This window comes from Mastigoproctus giganteus, chromosome 1 (assembly GCF_048544385.1).
Source record: "Mastigoproctus giganteus isolate SK-2022 chromosome 1, ASM4854438v1, whole genome shotgun sequence".
Lineage (NCBI taxonomy): Eukaryota > Metazoa > Arthropoda > Arachnida > Uropygi > Thelyphonidae > Mastigoproctus > Mastigoproctus giganteus.
The window spans coordinates 46009930-46027889 of NC_143575.1; the positions used below are offsets into that span (position 1 = coordinate 46009930).

Genomic DNA, 17960 nt, shown 5'->3' on the forward strand with positions numbered 1-17960 from the left:
GAAAAATAATTTTGGAAATCAAAAGAGAAGATCATATCAGGTAACATCAGTTGCCTGATTTGGGCTTTTTGTAGCCAAAATTGAATAAATGCATGTTTTTTGCCAAAAATTAAGTTAGTTGTTGGTTTCTCATGGCAGATATTTTTTCCTAAAAGATTCCAGTCTAATCAGATAATACAGTATGTGCTTTGATTATGTGGCTAAATTGTAATCTTTTACAGATTGCATCTGTTTTAAGAAATAAATTAACTATTTAATTTCTGCCAAAAATATGGAATTATGTTGAATTTTAAATTACAAAATTTAATTATATAGGATTAGAAATTGTCTGCTCCCTCTTTCTAAAGAAAAACAAATTGCAGTCCAGCAGAGTTGTATTCAGCATTCCTTTGTAATATAAGCTTAATTTTTTTTCTGGAATATTTTTATTTCAAGTCAGAAATGACTTCATTTCACTATAATTTTTATACATTAGAGGCATTTTAGGCTAATTCTAATTACCTGCTCTCAAATGATACTGATAACGTGCAACTTTTGTGAAGATTGATTCATTTGTTATTAAGTAATTTTAGATGGATATCATTAAGTGGACAGATTATCTTCTTTGTTTATGTGGCAAGATTGATGGATGTCTTTTTGATAATAGTATATTTAGGACAGCAAATATATTCAGGTTTTAGGTATCCTTCATCTATTCCATATCTCTGTAGCGTTAAAGGAATTTTTTTATGAAAACCCCAAACACGAAAAGTATCAAAACCTATAGTACTTAGTACCGTGCATGGGTTGAAGGAGAAGTATGGGGAGAGGGAGATGCCGGAAACTTTGCTCTAGAGACTAAACATGGGTTTCACCACTTCAAGCCTCCAATAAGCAAAGTGGTGGTATTTCACCGGTTGATGAAAGTCATCTACCACTTAGTGATACTAAAAAATTTTTTTGTAGAAATAGACATGGAAAAATAAAATGTGGTAAAATTTGGTTTTCTGACCATATTGGGCCTTGACTAAGGGCTTTCATTTGTCAGTCATTTGAGGTGTTCAGTCTTAGAAATAATTCGGGTAATTTTTAAATTTTTGATGTCTGAAAATCAATTTGATTTTCAGTTTTTGTTATAGTAGCAAGCAAAAAACCTGACTAATTCTGCTGTGGGGGGACTCAGTGAGTTTAGATCCAGTGTTGAGGTTTGCTACTTTATAAGTCACACTAAGTTAAAGGTGATGCACATCCTTTTTAAATATATTCAGGAATTTGTTGGTAATTCTAGTCTGTCGTGCCTTGTTACCATTTTAAAACTTCTTGGTGGTAGGCTACATTAACAATGACACATTGCAGAATGAATTCTGATAACACAATCCCCTTTGTCAAAAAAGCAAACAGTATGACCATCATATGCGATTTTGACTGTTAATTTTTTTTGGTCTTGGTGATGATGATATTTTTTCTCAATAGCTTTCAATCTTGGTCTCTGGATCATATCTATGTACCTAAGACCCATCGCTAGTTATTTTTGTTAGAGATGCAGTATCCAACACAGAAAAAATGAGCACTTGATGCTGTCTCTGGGTTTTGAGTGAGAATGCATGGAACAAATTTGGACCACTCACCTCACCACAAGACAAAGAATCTGCAGACAACAGAACCACTAGGTGGCAGTGATCACAGTGTACTGATGTGAGACCAACTATCACTTCCTACCCTCAGACCAGGATAGGCATCCTGACCTGTGGCCCCCTTCTGTCCCCCATTTCAACCAGGTGGGTGCCTTCACTACTGCCCACCCCTTTCTCTCTACCACTTTAATCCCCTCCCATTTCCTATCTCCCCACTAGTACCTTAATAAATTTCACTTTTTTTTTTTTATACTGATTCTCCCTGTCTGTAGCATTGGCTACCACAAGGTTTGCCCTGCCAGGGCTTCATACCCCCCATACTGCCTGGCTCGCCGCCTCCTCCTGGCACTAGACAGTAAACTAGAGGTTTCTGTGTGAAAACACAAGCCCCCTGTGGCTTGCGAGCTGCATGCAGCCCCTTGAGCATGTAACTGCAGCTCTTTAACTTTTGCCCACATGAAGCAAAGTTTGAAATGGAGTTAGAGGACTTAAAAATCGAGGACATACTATGGAGTGCAAGACTAAAAATGCCTTAAAACTGAAATTGAGGATTTGGAGAGACAAAAGGCTGCCCTTGCAGTTCTACATAAATGGATGCCGATAGATGAGTTGAAAAGGCAAGACCAAATTGTGTTCGATGTGTGGTGTAGCTTACCGGACACGCATATAAATTTGAAAATATTTGCGTTTGGACTTCTCTCAGTTTTTGGTTCGAAGAATTTCTGTGGGCAAATATTTTCGACCCTGAACTATATTTAAAAATATATCAAGAAACCATTTGAACAATGCGAGTCTCTCAGCATGCTTAAAGATCATAATTACAGCATACTTCCCTGATTTTGAGAGACTCGCTCAAGAAGTTCAGCAGCAAAAGTAACATTAATTAGAAATATTATTAATAAATAATATTTCAAAATATATATTTTTTAATAAAACACCTTCTCACTATTCCATTTCTTAAACCCCTCCCCCCCAGCTTGAGCTGAAGTGCGGCTCTTCGGATTCTCTATTTTTTTTAATTAGATCAGAAAGGTTGCTGAACCCCTGCCCTAGGCTGAGGCCGAATGAACAACACAACAACATAAACCATACTAACAATTCACGAACACTCGCTAACATACATATATCTATCCTTTACAGAGTTTTGTATTTATCACAATGTTTGATGCGGAGGTGGGGGAAACCCCAGGGAAACATTACAAATAATACTATACACTACTGATGTGGGATTTTCTCAAAGATGTAACTACCATCAGGGGTAATGGGAAGGGTTTTTGCTTTCATAAAGGTTACTATGGTGGTCTCAGACAGTTTTTAAATTCTGTACTGTGGGACTAACTGATGATGTTACCAACAGCAAATTCTAAATTGATAGCATTCAAGGAAGTAACCTTGGAAGCTACTAGGCTTTTTCATAGCAACTAAGAAATACTATTCAAGGTTTAGGCCTAAATGGATGTCAGATGAACTAATGAGGCTCGTGGCAGAGAAGAAAAATGCATGGGATGCATATAAATTATCAGTGACACAAGCCTATGGCAGATATAAGCTAGTCTGTAATCAAGTCACAAAGGAGGTTAGGCAGGCGAAGGCAGATTATGAGAAATCTTTGGCAAAGGATGCAAAGAAAAACAGCAAAGACTTCTTTACTTACATAAACTCTAGAAGGAAGGAAATAAATCAAATTGGTCCACTTGATATCAATGGTTCACTGTTGTTGATCCTGCTCAGGTAGCTGACAAACTGAATGAGTATTTTGCATGTACATTCACACATGAGAAATTCTGCAGAGAAGTGGAGGCCAGAAGTTTATCCAACTCTAATAGGGAGCTAAATGACTTTGTAATAACTGAGGAGAAATTGTTGAAGTTAAACATAAGAAACGCACCTGGGGTGAATGGGATCTATCCAGTTATATTAAGGGAGGCAGCAAACCCTTAGCCACAATTATGAGACCATCCTTGGATTCAGGGGAGGTCCACATGGACTTTAGAAGTGCAAATGTATTCCCAATTTACAAAGGGGGGATCAAAGGGTGACATGAGTAATTTCAGATCTGTTAGTTTAACTTCTCTTTCATTGAAAATAATGTAGTCACTGGTTAATGATACTGCAATGACAAGATGTAGTAAAAATTCAGATGCATCATTGGTTTTTTGTAAGGTAAAGTCTTGTCTGACCAATTTGATTGGAGTGGTCAGGTCACATCTTGAGTACTGCATGCAGGTCTGGAGGCCTCATTTTAGGAAGCATATAGAGCTGCTGGAACAGGTACAGAGAAGGGCAACGAGATTGGTGAGAGGAACAAAGGAGTGCTCTTACCAAGAAAGGCTTAAGATCTGCAAATTGCAGCCCCCTGGAGACTAGGCACGTACTATGTGATCTCATTGAGGTGCTTAAGACAATGGTTTGAGCAAGCTTAATGCAAATGGGATTCTTCCTCTTTCAGATTATGCACTTTGAGGGGGCATAAATTCAAATTGAGGAAAGACAGTTGCAGATTAGATGTGTGGAAATTTGCCTTTAGCCAGCAAATGGTTGATTTCTGGAACAAACTTTCATCTGTTGTTGTGTGGAAGTTGATAGCTTAAATAAATTCAAGGAAGTACTGGAAAACTTTTGTAGCAAGCTAGGAGGCGAATGGGAAGTAGATTCACTCCCCGCCTTTTTTGGTTTATACTGTACAAGTTTGCTTTCTTGCATCATCATCATCATCATCATCATCATCAGCCATTTTCAATCCACTGCAGGATGAAGGCCTCTCCAGCAACTTTCCAGTTCCTTCTGTTTTGAGCACTGGACATCCATTTACTACCCACAAACTCATGAATTTCATCTATCCATCTCCGCCTTTGTCTTCCAGGTTTTCTTCTAGCTCCTCTTGGATACCATTCTGTTATTTTCTTAGTCCATCTGTCATCATGTCTTCGAGCTATGTGTCCTGCCCAAGACCATTTTAGTTCTTTAGTTTTGATAAGAATGTCCTTTACTTGAGTTTGTTGCCTAATCCATGTGTTTCTCTTCTTATCTAACAGTCTTATTCCCAATATGATTCGTTCCATTCTTCGCTGTGTAGTTCTCAGCTTCTCTTCCATTCTTTTGGTGAGTGCCCAAGTTTCACTTCCATAAGTCATGATGGGGAGTATACATTGGTCCATTATTTTACGTTTCAGACAAACTGGGATATTGCTCTTCAGTATGTGACTATATTTCCTGAATGCTATCCATCCAAAATTTATTCTTCTCTTGACTTCCAGCCATTTATCATTATTACAGCTAATAACTTGTCCCAGATAAGTATATGACTCCACCTTTTCAATTACTGCTCCTTCAATCATTATTTCCCTTTCTGTGGCATACTTGTTCATCATTACTTTTGTTTTAGCCATATTCATCTTTAGTCCAAAATCCTTACTAGCTGTGCATAACTGATTAAGATTTTCCTCTAATTCTTTGGGATCATGGCTTATGACCACAATGTCATCTGCAAATCGTAAATGGTTTAGGTACTCTCCATTCACATTGACTCCTTTCTGCGACCAGTCTAATCTTCTGAAAGCTTCCTCAAGGGCAGCAGTAAACAGCTTCGGAGATATTGTGTCTCCTTGTCGAACTCCTTTCTCAATTTTAAATTTCCTACTGTCTTTGTCTAGTCTAATAAAGGAGGTAGCACTCTCGTATATTTTCTTCAAAATCATAATATATGGGGTATCAATGCCTTGTCTTTCCAGTGCCCGAAACATTGCCTTATGCTGTATGGAGTCAAATGCCTTTTCATAATCCACAAATGCCAGGCATAATGGTATTTTATATTCATTTGCTTTCTCCATTAGCTGTGATATTACATGAAGGTGATCCATAGTTGAGAATCCTGTCCTAAAGCCAGCTTGCTCTTTCGGTTGATTCTCATCCAGTATTCTTTCTAATCTGTTAGTAATGACCCTTGTGAACAACTTGTAGATGTGGGATAGCAAGCTAATTGGTCTATAATTTCCAATTTCTGATTTATCTCCTTTCTTATGCAGCAAAACTATGATTGCATTATTCCACTGCTTAGGCGTCACACCTTTTCTAATGCACTTTGTGAAGAACCTTGCCAGTTTTTGTGTTATGTCTCTTCCTCCCAATTTTAACAACTCTACAGTAACTTCATCTTCCCCCGGGGCTTTCTGATTCTTCATTTTCTTCAATGCATGCTCTACCTCATCAGGAAGAATATTGGGTATGTCGTACGTGTTGCTACTTTGCAATCCATCTTCCCCACTGCTGGCATCATTCCCCTGCTCCTTGTATAATTCTCTATAGTAGTCTTCTGCTATTTGAATTATGCCTTCTCTGCTGTTTATAAGTACACCATCGCTATTCTTCAGTTTCAGTATCATTTGTCTTTCTGTATTACTGCTCATGGCTGCTGATTTAAATCCTTTGTTTTCCCTTAATGCTTGTTCTACTTTTCTTGTGTTAAATCTTCTTATGTCCTCTCTGAGTCTCTTTCTAATGGCTTTGCATAACTCAGTATACTCGATTTTCTCCCTGTCAGTGTTTTTCTTGCTTTTCATTTGTCGTCTTCGGTTCATCATGACAAGTGTTTCTTGACTAATTTTTTCTTCTTTGGATTTCTTTTTCCCTATAGGTTTCTTGGGCTTTATCACTTTCAAAAAGTTGTAATATTCCTCGTCGATATCTTGGTCCTCAGCAGTCTGCAGAAGCTCAAACTTGTTCTTAAGTTCCAGTACATACTGCTTTTTCTCCTCCTCTGTTATTTCAAAGACCTTTGTATTATTTACTCGAGTCAGTTTTTTCCTTTCCTTTCCTACATCTATATCAAGTGTACATCTTACCATTCTGTGATCACTTCCAACATTTACCTTATTCAGGACGGTAACATCATTCACAATATATCTTATGTTCTTGCATCATATTCCACTGCTAATGCTAATATCATCAATCAAAATGGCCTGAACAAAACCAAATAGTAGTAGTAGTGGCATGTGATGCAAGAAAGCAAGCGTATGAGCTTATGCAGTATCAGCCAAAAAAAAAAAAAAAAAAAAAATTTTACAAAACAGTTCCCTCTAAATGTTTGTCCAGTTCCTCCTTAAATTTATTTACCCTATCAACTTCCACAATGACAGATGGAAGTTTGTTCCAGCAATTAACCACCTGCTGGCTAAAGGCAAATTTCCACACATCTATTCTACACCTGTCCTTCCTCAATTTCAATTTATGCCCCCTTAGGTTCGTAATCTGAACAAGTGGAAGAATCCCATCAGAATTCAGCGTGCTGAATCCATTCAAGGCCTTATACACCTCAATCAGATTACCGTGCAGGTGCCTAGTCTCCAGCTGCTGCTCTTGGGAAGAGGATCCCTACATTCCCCTCACTAATCTTGTTGCCCTTCTCTGTACACGCTCAAGAAAATCTACATCCTTCCTAAAAGAGGCCTCCAGACCTGTATGCAGTACTCAAGGTGTGGCCTGACCATTGCCTTGTATAACGGGATAATCACCTCCTTGTCCCTGCTAGCAAAATTCCTATATATCATTGACAAGACTCCATGACCTGCCCTGGCAGCCCATGTGCACTGCTCAGTGAACTTCATGTCTGACTGCACAATTGCCCTCAGGTCCTTTTCACTTTCCACTTCTCTGAGTGTAGTACCACAGAGTTGGTATGTTTCTCTTGGGTTACTTCTACCCATATGTAGTACTTTGCATTTGTCAATGTTAAACTTCAGTTGCCACTTCTCAGCCCATTTGTCCAACTTATCTAGATCCAGTTGGAGTAGCATACTGTCTTTGCTGTTGTTAAAAACCCTGCCAACCTTTGTATCATCTGCAAACTTGAACATTAAGCCTGATATACCTTCATCAATATAATTGATGAATACACAAAACAACATCATTTGGAATAAGAGAGTGAAAAAAAATGACACAGAACATAAGTAAGGTCTGGAGCACATGTTTTCTGAACAAGTGGAGAATCAGGTCCTGCAACTTTTTTAGCATCAAGATCGATCAAAATCCTTCTGACATCCTTTGATTGAAAGACCACTGGAGGCATTGAATGGCATGTACTGGGAATGGTGAGAGGTGGTTTACCGATATCATCAATACATGAGTTGGAAGAAAAATAGGATGCTAGTTGGTCAGCTTTATCTTTGGTTCAATTGTTAATAGGACCATCTGGTTTTGACAGAGGTGGGAACAGAGATGGGTAAAAGTTGCAACCAGTAGCTTTGACCAGAGGCCAGAATGCTTGTATACCATTTGAACAAGAACAATTTTCCTAATCTTAACTTGTTCAAAATCTAGTTTGGACTGAGTAATAAATGCTCTGCAGTTGTTGCAAACTTTGTTGTAGGTAGAAATGAAACTGAAGATTTGGGAAACAATCCAATTATGATATGCATCATTCTTCTCTTGAACAGCATTAGCACATTTATTGGAAATCTAAGTTTTAGATAAACAATTAAATTTTAAGGTGGAGTGTGGAATAAAGGATTCCATCCCTACAACAATAATTTCTCTGTCATGATCTGAGCAAATGTTGACATCAGAAGATTTGAAAAAGTAATCCGACCATGGAAAATAAGAAAAGAAATCTCACAGATCACCCATTTTGCATTCTTGTATTGCCAAACAATGCAAGGTTGAGAATAGCCACAAAAGTAAGGCTCCATTGGAGAAGACTATCATCAAGTTGTGATCCTAGGTGCCTAGAGGACCACTCACCTCGACTGTATACTTAGTAGAGTTGTTTGTGAGAAAAAGATTGAAGTGTTGGATGTGCGGTTAGGATTATCTGGTGTTCTGGTAGGTAAATGAACAATCTGTGCGAGGTCATTAGTAATTGCGAAAACCTCAGCATCTTGACCAGATGGGTCTGTATGACTAGAAAATGGAAGCCATCTGGAGTTGTGAACATTAAAATCACCAAGGAAAATTACCTCACAGTTAGGAAAGTTGGACCGGAGAAAATCATGTTTCAAAGAGAAGTCAAAGTTCCAAGTGATTAGTGGAGTTGGGAGAACAATAGATGCAACGCGTGAATTTGACAGAATGTAGTAGAAAGATTTTGAGCCAGGGAAGATCGAAAAGAGGAGATTCCAAAATACTGTCTCTGACAGGGAATATTAGAATGGATATATAGCAGACCCTCGTTATAACACTGTTCACTCTACGCTGATTCACTATAACGCTGTTCTTATATTATAACCCATATCTCACTCTAATGCTGTCACAACTTACTATAATGCTCTTTTACCAGCATACAGATTAAATTTTTGGCATATTTAATGAAAACGTTTTATCTGATGTAGTTGATAGCGTGAAAATGAATAGCAAAACAGCATTAAAAAGTTTCCCATTAAGTTTCGAAATTTTTCCATGTTCAGTGAAATTTTCTTCCACACTAATTTAATTGCAGTATGGTGGCTTATGTAGTTCCAAGATCAACATTTTAAAAAATGATCAAGTATATTGCTTGTAATATTTGTGTTATATGCATTTATTCAAAGTCTAGTCATCACTCAGTGCTGTGTTAGGTAACAGTTTACTTGAACATTGTATAATAATTAATGCAACGCAGTTTCATTTTCGAAGATGAATAATGGCGGATCATAATTAAAAATCAACAACGTCTTGACGTAGTAAGAAGCCTACTAAAGTAAGAAAAGGACTGAATTTGAAAAATAAATTATACATTTTGAAGCGAATCGATTCTGTTCAACGACAAGTAGATGTGTGCAATCATTTAGGACTGGCAGATTCAACTGTAAGAACAACTATAAAAATTAAAGAATTAATTTTAGTAGTGGGAAAGCTGTTCTACTGCAAACAACTAAATTGGTTATGGCTAGGCGGGCTATTGTAAATGAAATGGAGAGACTTCTAAATAATTCTATTAAAGATGATATCCAATGCACAATTCCGTTAAGTTAAATATTAAATAAAAAGTGATTAGCCTATATGATAATCTGTAGAAAGCTCACCTTAAAAAAAGAAAAAAAAGTGGAACCATTTAAAGCTAGTAAGGGCTAGTTCGATAGATTTAAAATTTAGGGAGAAGCCGTAAGTGCAGATCAAGAAGATGCTGAAACTTTCAAAAAAAGAACTTAAAATTATTGAAGAGAGGTGTTATACTTCTCAAGTTTTTAACATAGATGAAAAAGAACTTTTTCGGAAACGAATGCCTGAAAGAAGTTTCATATTGAAAGAAGAAAAAAACATGCCAGACTTCAAAGTGGCGAAGGATCAGTTGACTTTATTGTTGAGTGGTAACACTGCGGGGGAATTTAAATTAAAACCCCTTTTAGTTTACCAGGAAAAGGGACAAAGTACAACCCAAAATCGGCCAAAGATACGAAAACTCCACAGCCCAGGGCCATCGGATTAATAGATTCATGATTTTAATTGGCATTTTAAGTTTAATTTTGATGCATAATGTAGTTACTTACCACATAATTATCTTTTAGATCTTTTATTGTAGATAGGCTTGTTCTTTTTGTTTGACAATTCATGGTGTTATTCAAAATTAAGAAGTGGTGAGGATGTGCTCCTGGTAAGCTTCCTAGAGAGTTACCAATAGGTTTTGTCTGGTGGACTATCGATCTTTCTCGGTTCATGGCGCCCCGAGTGTCCCAGTAATTTTTTCACGGCACCCCTAAGTCAAAATAAATACATATGTAATGGAGAATATTTTATATGTACAGATTTTTAATATTAAATATTTGGACTGACATTTGTCGCCTTTTCACTACCATTTATTATTTTGGAGTCGCAGTGGTATAGACTGCGACTCATAAATACATATGTTACATTACGGGAATACGGCGTTCATTTAGCATTGATTCACTTAGTGCGCTGTTTTTCCGGAACAAATTATCAGCGTTAAGCGGGGGTCACTGACCTGTATGCAGAAATATCACCTTTGAAGCGAAAGGAATCATACAGTGAATAATTTGGACAGCTGAGATGAGTAGTGGTTGAATCTACTGATAACTGGGCTTCTGTCAGGAAAAGTATATGGGGTTTGGCAGACTGTAAGTGAAAATGGACATCATTGAGATTAGAACTGAGACCATGTATATTTGTAAAATGAACGAGGAAATGTTTTGGAGGTTTAGATCTTTTATTGTAGATAGGCTTGTTCTTTTTGTTTGACAATTCATGGTGTTATTCAAAATTAAGAAGTGGTGAGGATGTGCTCCTGGTAAGCTTCCTAGAGAGTTACCAATAGGTTTTGTCTGGTGGACTATCGAGCACAGAGGCTCCCAATCTTTCTCGGTTCATGGCGCCCCGAGTGTCCCAGTAATTTTTTCACGGCACCCCTAAGTCAAAATAAATACCCAACACAGTGGTTTTCAACCTTTTAATATATACTTATATAATAAATTTATTCTTTATATAGAGGTACTAAATAAAGATCAATTTATTGATCACCAGAAAATTAAAAAGATACAGTATAATGGATACCGTATACCTTTTTATAATGAGATAAATGTATAAATTTCAAAAAAATAAAATAAATAAATAATAATAACTTTTAAGTAACTTAAGCCCAAATTACACGGCACCCCAAGAATGTTGTTGCTGCACCCCAGTTGAAAACCACTGATCTAGCAGCTGGCCTGCGAATGCTTTTAGAGATGTATCCTCGAAATGTAAGAAGATTTGATCTCGCCGTGATGTCCATCATAACTTCAAAAGACATCAATCAGAGTGCATGATGGAAGAGATGGGGGTGGTTGCCACTATCTACCACCTAGTATTGCCTGGTAACACAGAGGGATGGCATTCCTCTGTGTGGTGTAGGCAGCACACCTCAACCCCTCCGTATGTTGGTTTGCACCTGGGTGGTCACCTCCAGTGTGCTAGGTCCCGTATTTCAGGACTTTCACATGGGAGTTAACAGTGTCAACATCATGAAGATGCCAACAGAGGCTGTCACAGAACAACTGGACATTGCTGAAATTAAGTCCAGTTGACTTGATTGTCAACCAAATATCAGTTCCATCAGCATTTTAGACTCCCAAGGTAACAATCTTTTCAAAATTTTGAAAGGACCATGTTACTCCTTCCTATTTTTTTTAATATCTTCCTTTTCAGATTTTTATATTCTTGCTGTTAACCTAATTTTTAACATTAAAATTTTGCAATTTTCAGCTCCTTAAATGTAAGCTTCTGCAGATGTAAGCGAACACCTGCTGACCCCATATATAACGTGATTTTCTTGTACATACATACATATAATAAAGTTTAATTGATAAATTAAACACACAGTACAAACATTAAATACAGTAATAATAAAGTACAGCAGACTCTTGATTTACTGGGATTGGATTAATCGGGAAGCAGATTAACCAGGACACTTCAAGATTCCAAATTAAAAAAAAAAAAAAAAAAGGATCAGAAATCATAAAATTCAAGTAATAACTAGAATAGGTATATACAGATATTTTGCAAGTCGTAAATAAGCGACAAGAACCAGCGTTATAAGTCGTCATTGGGAGATTAGTTACCGAATATCTTGGAACCCCCCCCCCCACTGTTTTCACGCCTACTGCTCTAAACAAAAAAATAAATAAAATAAATTAAAAAAAATAAACAAATGTTTAGTTTGTTTTAGTGCATCGTCGATTGTTGTGTTCTGTCGCACTGCAAAAGGACAAATTTTATTTCGTTATTTATGTCAGGGATATCGGAATTTTTTTTTGTTTAGAAATTGCAAAAATGATGGGCAAACGCAAGAGTTGTGCTTTCAATTAAACAAAAACTTGAATTATTCAAAAGTTTGAAAACAGTGCATCCGTTAAATCTCTAAGGAACCATTATAATGTTAGTGACCAAACCATATGCAACATCGAAAAAAATAAAGGGAAGCACGTATTGGACACGCGAGTAGTACATGTTTAAGTTACCCCCCCCCTTTTTTTTCCGTGGTTGACCGCGGGTAACTGAATTAGCGGATACAGGGGCACAACTGTATATACAAGGAAGCTTAATTGATTTCATAAAAAAACTCAAAACTCCACTTAGATAGATTAACTAACAGTGACAACTGATTAATGTAAGACCTCTTCACTTAAAATATATCAGAAAATGTGAATTATATTGAAATATTATAAAACTTTCAAATTAAATATAATTTCTAGTCCTTCATATGTAGAATAGGATTCATTCTTAGTTAGAGAGAGAATACGGTGACCTCCCTATATCATTCTAAAAGATTTCTAATTTCTCTTGCAGAAATAGCTGAAGAACTAAATTACTGTCAGTTCCTACCCTAGGATTATCAGCAGTTTCTTACCTTCACTAGATCCCATCAAAAGAATATCTTAGTCTTACCTGAGTTAAAACATGAAAAAGAAAAAAAAAAAAAAAAAAAAAGTTTTTGACAAATTTTCCCAAAGTGTAAAAACTTCAAATGTAGTGTTCCCAAAGATTCTACATCCAAAAAAGAGCAGATGATCATCCTAGTTAGGTAACACCAATGCTGATGTTACTGATTCTAACAGCAAACTGTGAATATCACATGCCTTATAAATCCTAAGACATTCCCATCCATTTTTATCAGTCAGCAGAGGAACATTCACTGTTGTCTCCAAAAAATAAATTCTGTAATTCATTCTTAGAACTACAAAATAAAACTTTATGCAGGTCAAGTACATCATTCAATGAGTCTCTCTCTCTCTCTCTCTCTCTCCCCAGCAGGTGGTAATTTCTGTGACATCTTTGTCATTTCAAATGCAGCAGTAGCTCTGAGGGAGAATTATTTGGAGGTGTCATGCTAACAGTTGCTTCTAGGCAATCATAATGGAGACATGGCATTGAAGAAACACTAACTTGAAGACAGTTTATATTTTTCAACATTACTTAAATAATTCACTATTATAATGTTATAAATTTGGCATTTGATAATTAAATTTACATTTAATTATTAGGAATTTAAATTCAGTATTCTAAAGTAAGAAATTTAATGTGAATTTTGGACTTTTTAAAGTGAATAAATTTAAATCTTTTCATTGCATTAACATTAGCAATTCAGAAGTGATTAGGCCAATTCTGCAATTTTTATATTCTTAAACCAGATGCCTTGCAATCGAAGCTGTGTGATGTAGAAGTGTGCAATGTTTGTTGGTGTGGTATAGAATTGGTAGAACATGGCCTTGAAGGTTCTAGACATTACCACCAAAATCCCCAGTCTGCTGTATGAAAAACAATCCCATACCATGATATTTCCCCCTCCTCCAAGCTCTATTGTTGGAGTGATTCACTTGGGTGAGTTTTGCTCTCTCTGGCCATTCTTCAAACACTTATTAGATTTGAACAGTGTATAGCATGATGCTGCTCTGCAGGATATCATTCTGAAGTCTGATAAGGATAAACATTCTCACTTCAAGTAGTGTTTGTTAACATTATCAGGCTTATGAGTAGTAGCTTTACTATGAAATTCAGGGCTGTGCAGTTATTGGTTTTGGACTATTTATTTATCTGTTCACAGTGTCAGCTGCAGATGGAAGCATTAGGTGGTTTGTAGTAGCACGCATTAACTACTGATGGATATGGCATCAATCAAACATCATTTCACTTTTAAAGTTCATTTTTATCTGTTATATACTTTGTGGTAATAATAATAGTAATAAAAACCATTTTTTGTGCTCGCATCTCTTACTTCATTTTCTAAATGATGTAGTAAGAGAAATTTAATATGTGGCCAATAGGAAATATTAGTTACAAGGTAATGCAAAAGTTTGGAAAAGATATTTTTAATATTGTAGTAGTAGTGGCATGTGATGCAAGAAAACAAGTGTTATGAGCTTATGCAGCATCAGCCAAAAAAAAAAAAAATTATAAAACAATTCCCTCTAAATGTTTGTCCAGTTCCTCCTTAAATTTATTTAACCTATCAACTTCCACAACGACGGACGGAAGTTTGTTCCAGCAATTAACCACCCGCTGGCTAAAGGCAAATTTCCTCACATCTATTCTACATCTGTCTTTCCTCAATTTGAATTTATGTCCCCTTAGGTTCGTAATCTGAACAAGTGGAAGAATTCCATGAGAATTCAATGTGCTCAACCCATTAACGACCTTATACACCTCAATCAGATCACGTCACAGGTGCCTAGTCTCCATCTGCTGCAATTTGCAGAACTTAAGCCTCTCTTGGTAAGAGGGTCCCTTCATTCCCCTTACCGATCTTGTTGCTCTTCTCTGTACATGCTCAAGCAAATCTACATCCTTCCTAAAATGATTTCTCCAGACCTGTATGCAGTACTCAAGGTGTGGCCTGACCATTGCCTTATACAGAGGGACAATCACCTCCTTTTCCCTGCTAGCAAAATTCCTGTATATCATTGACAAAACCCCATGACCTGCCCCGGCAGCCTGTCTGCATTGCTCAGAAAACTTCATATCTGACTGCACAATTACTCCTAGGTTTTTTTCATTTTCTACCACCTTAAGTGTAGTACCACACAGTTGGTACATTTCTCTTGGGTTACTTCTACCCACATGCAGTACTTTGCATTTGTCAATGTTAAACTTCAGTTGCCACTTCTCAGCCCATCTGACCAAATTTTCTAGATCCTGTTGCAGTAGCACACTGCCATTACTGTCATTAACAACCCTGCCAACCTTTGTATCATCTGCAAACTTCGACACTAAGCCTGATATACCTTCATCAATATCATTGATAAATATACAAAACAGCAGTGGACCCAGCACCTAACCCTGTGGGACTCCACTAATAACATTAGTCCACGAAGAGCAGCACCCGTTGATTACCACCCTCTGTCTTCTCCCACTCAACCATCCTTTTATCCATTGTAGCAGCTTACCCTTAATACCATTCTGCTCCAATTTGTACAGTAGTCTTCCATGCACAACAGTGTCAAAAGCTTGAAACCGTGTCATCTGGGTGGTGGTATCTGCCAAGAATTAGTAAATAGTCTTCTCCATAGGTGAAGCATTACTTATACGAGGTAGTGCAATACCATGGCAACTCGTGAAAGTATTCACAATATGAAATATAATTTAAATGATGCATTAAAACTCCCTTGGTCGTAGAAATGATGTGTGCGCATTACCCATACATAAACAAACTTCTTCATACTCTTTAGATGTTCTGAAATTTTGTCAGCAATTTTTCGGAGCATTTCATTCTCAGTGGAATCTCACTCATTCAACAGTGATGTTTGTGTAGAGTAGCAGCAGCACATGCTTCATTCTGCAATACATTCCACACAGTGTGGATTAATCTTTTAGGTGCAAAGGCCGTTGTTCAATATCGACAGGAGCTGAAAGATCCTTGCAACTCCATTGCCATATTGCTCTTGAGAGATGATACCGAATCTTGTTGAAGGGTTGATTTTCTCCTGGTACATTGTGAAACAATGGACACCTGCATTGATTGAAAAAACAGTAGAGTTTTGGCGTGTCACTCATACCCAAATCGTGATCATATTTTGATTTTTAGATGCATTTAGTTTGTGAAGGGGCAAAGAAATATTCTTCTTATTATTTGAATTCAAAGTCTTTCATCTGTAAACAAACATGAATTTTGGAGCTTGTGAGATTTGACCTTATGAGTTTTTTGATCAATAGGTTGGTCTCTCTTGACTGGTATTTTCTTTGTTAGATTAATGGGTACTGACAATAATTTTGGATCAGTTGTCATTTGATTTTCTAGTACATCAGGGTAGTGCTCATGGTTTGTAGATAACCTTATTTTGGACAACTGGCAGAAGCACCAGCCTCTTGAAATCATTGAATTGTTTTGTTGTTGGCATTGCTTTCAATGCTGAGCCTTTTTTTGGTATCTTGCATTGACATATTATAGACAGACAGATGTCATTTGTCAAACATCTTGAAAACTAACAATTAATTGCTCAGTTTAATAGCAACACCTGAAATAAAGGCCTACAAACTGCACAAAAAAAAAAAAAAAAAAAAAAAAAAAAAAAAAAAAAGAGTGAAAAATAGTATTTTTAAATACTATTTTTCACTCTTTTTTTTGTAACACTATTTTTTAAAAATAGTGTTACATCATTTTAAATTTTCATTCAAGATTTTATGTTCTATACAATGGCCAGTTTTCTGTTTGTAAGTTTGGTGAGTTATTGAAGTATTTAAATTAATGCATAAAAAAAAATCATAATCTGGTAAGCAGATTTTATTTAATTGAAAATTTGTTTTTATTTTATGTTTATGCAAATATTAATTAATATAGAGGACAGATCAAGTTAGCCGATTTTGGTTTAGCTCGACTATACAGTTCAGAAGATAAAATGAGACCTTATACCAACAAAGTAATTACACTTTGGTATAGACCACCAGAGTTGCTACTTGGAGAAGAGAGATATGGTCCTGCTATTGATGTTTGGAGTTGTGGGTAAGATTTTTAAAATTATTATTGATAAAAATATAGTGTGTTTATATATATATGTATGGTTTAAATTTTATATAGGAAGTAATTAATGAAGATTTTGATATTTTGAAGTTTAAAAGTTGAGTCAGTGCCTGCATGAGATGTAAAATGTAGATGTGATGATATCCAAAAATTTGATCATTGTAGAACACTGCACCAATATTAATCAAACATCACAAGATGATGTTATTGAAACTAATTATTGAAAGGTTTGTTGATAATTAAATTGTGATTTCATTGTTTACTACTAATAAAAACCTACAGCTTCCATCAATGAAAAAGATAATAACATCAAATTCATTTTATATTATGTTTCACTTTAACTGTAACGTAACCTCAAACTATATACAGTAAGTCCCCGAGTTACGTAACTTCAGACTTACGTAAAAATTTTTTTTTTTTTTATTATAAAATTTAAAACAGTAAAAAAAAAAAAAAATAAATAAAATAAGCAATCAGTAATGACAAACTCGGTGAACACAAATTGCACAAGTGAGTGAGATACAGAGTAACAAGCTTAAAAAATGGGAATGAAGATAAGATTTTGAAAATTTATATTAATGTTTTTTTTTTATATGACTGAAGATTTCAGTGAAGGGGACAAACACTTCGCCATAATAATAATAAAGTAAAAACCCACAGTATTCTATCTATTGGTATTTTATTGCAAATGCAATAAGGTCGAATTTACTACTCATTTATAATGAATTGCACTTGACGGCATGAGCAGCAGCCTAGAAAGCGAAGTACTGAGGATTTCAAGGGCTGCTGGGAGTCATCATGGAACAAGAAATACATGGGTTGTGCTAGGGTAACTAAGAGTAGGAATAGGTGCATGTATACTTGCATGTACACCAATGCTAGCAGTAAAGTAAATAAATTTGAGGTGCTGGTGAATACATCAAAGGCTGATG

At 36.1% G+C, this 17960-nt stretch overlaps 1 protein-coding gene across 13 annotated transcripts in view; it reads left to right on the plus strand.

The window, feature by feature from the left end:
- Window positions 1-17960, plus strand: part of Cdk12 (Cyclin-dependent kinase 12) — a 621218-nt gene that overhangs the window by 279892 nt on the left and 323366 nt on the right. For all 13 annotated transcript variants that reach the window (XR_016546892.1, XM_090372485.1, XM_090372492.1 and 10 more), the window contains one exon: window positions 16849-17010. Coding sequence is in view for 12 of the 13 variants with exons in the window: in XM_090372485.1 (XP_090228611.1) it covers window positions 16849-17010 (162 nt within the window). In the remaining variant the exon portion in view is untranslated. The remainder of the gene's footprint in view (window positions 1-16848; window positions 17011-17960) is intronic.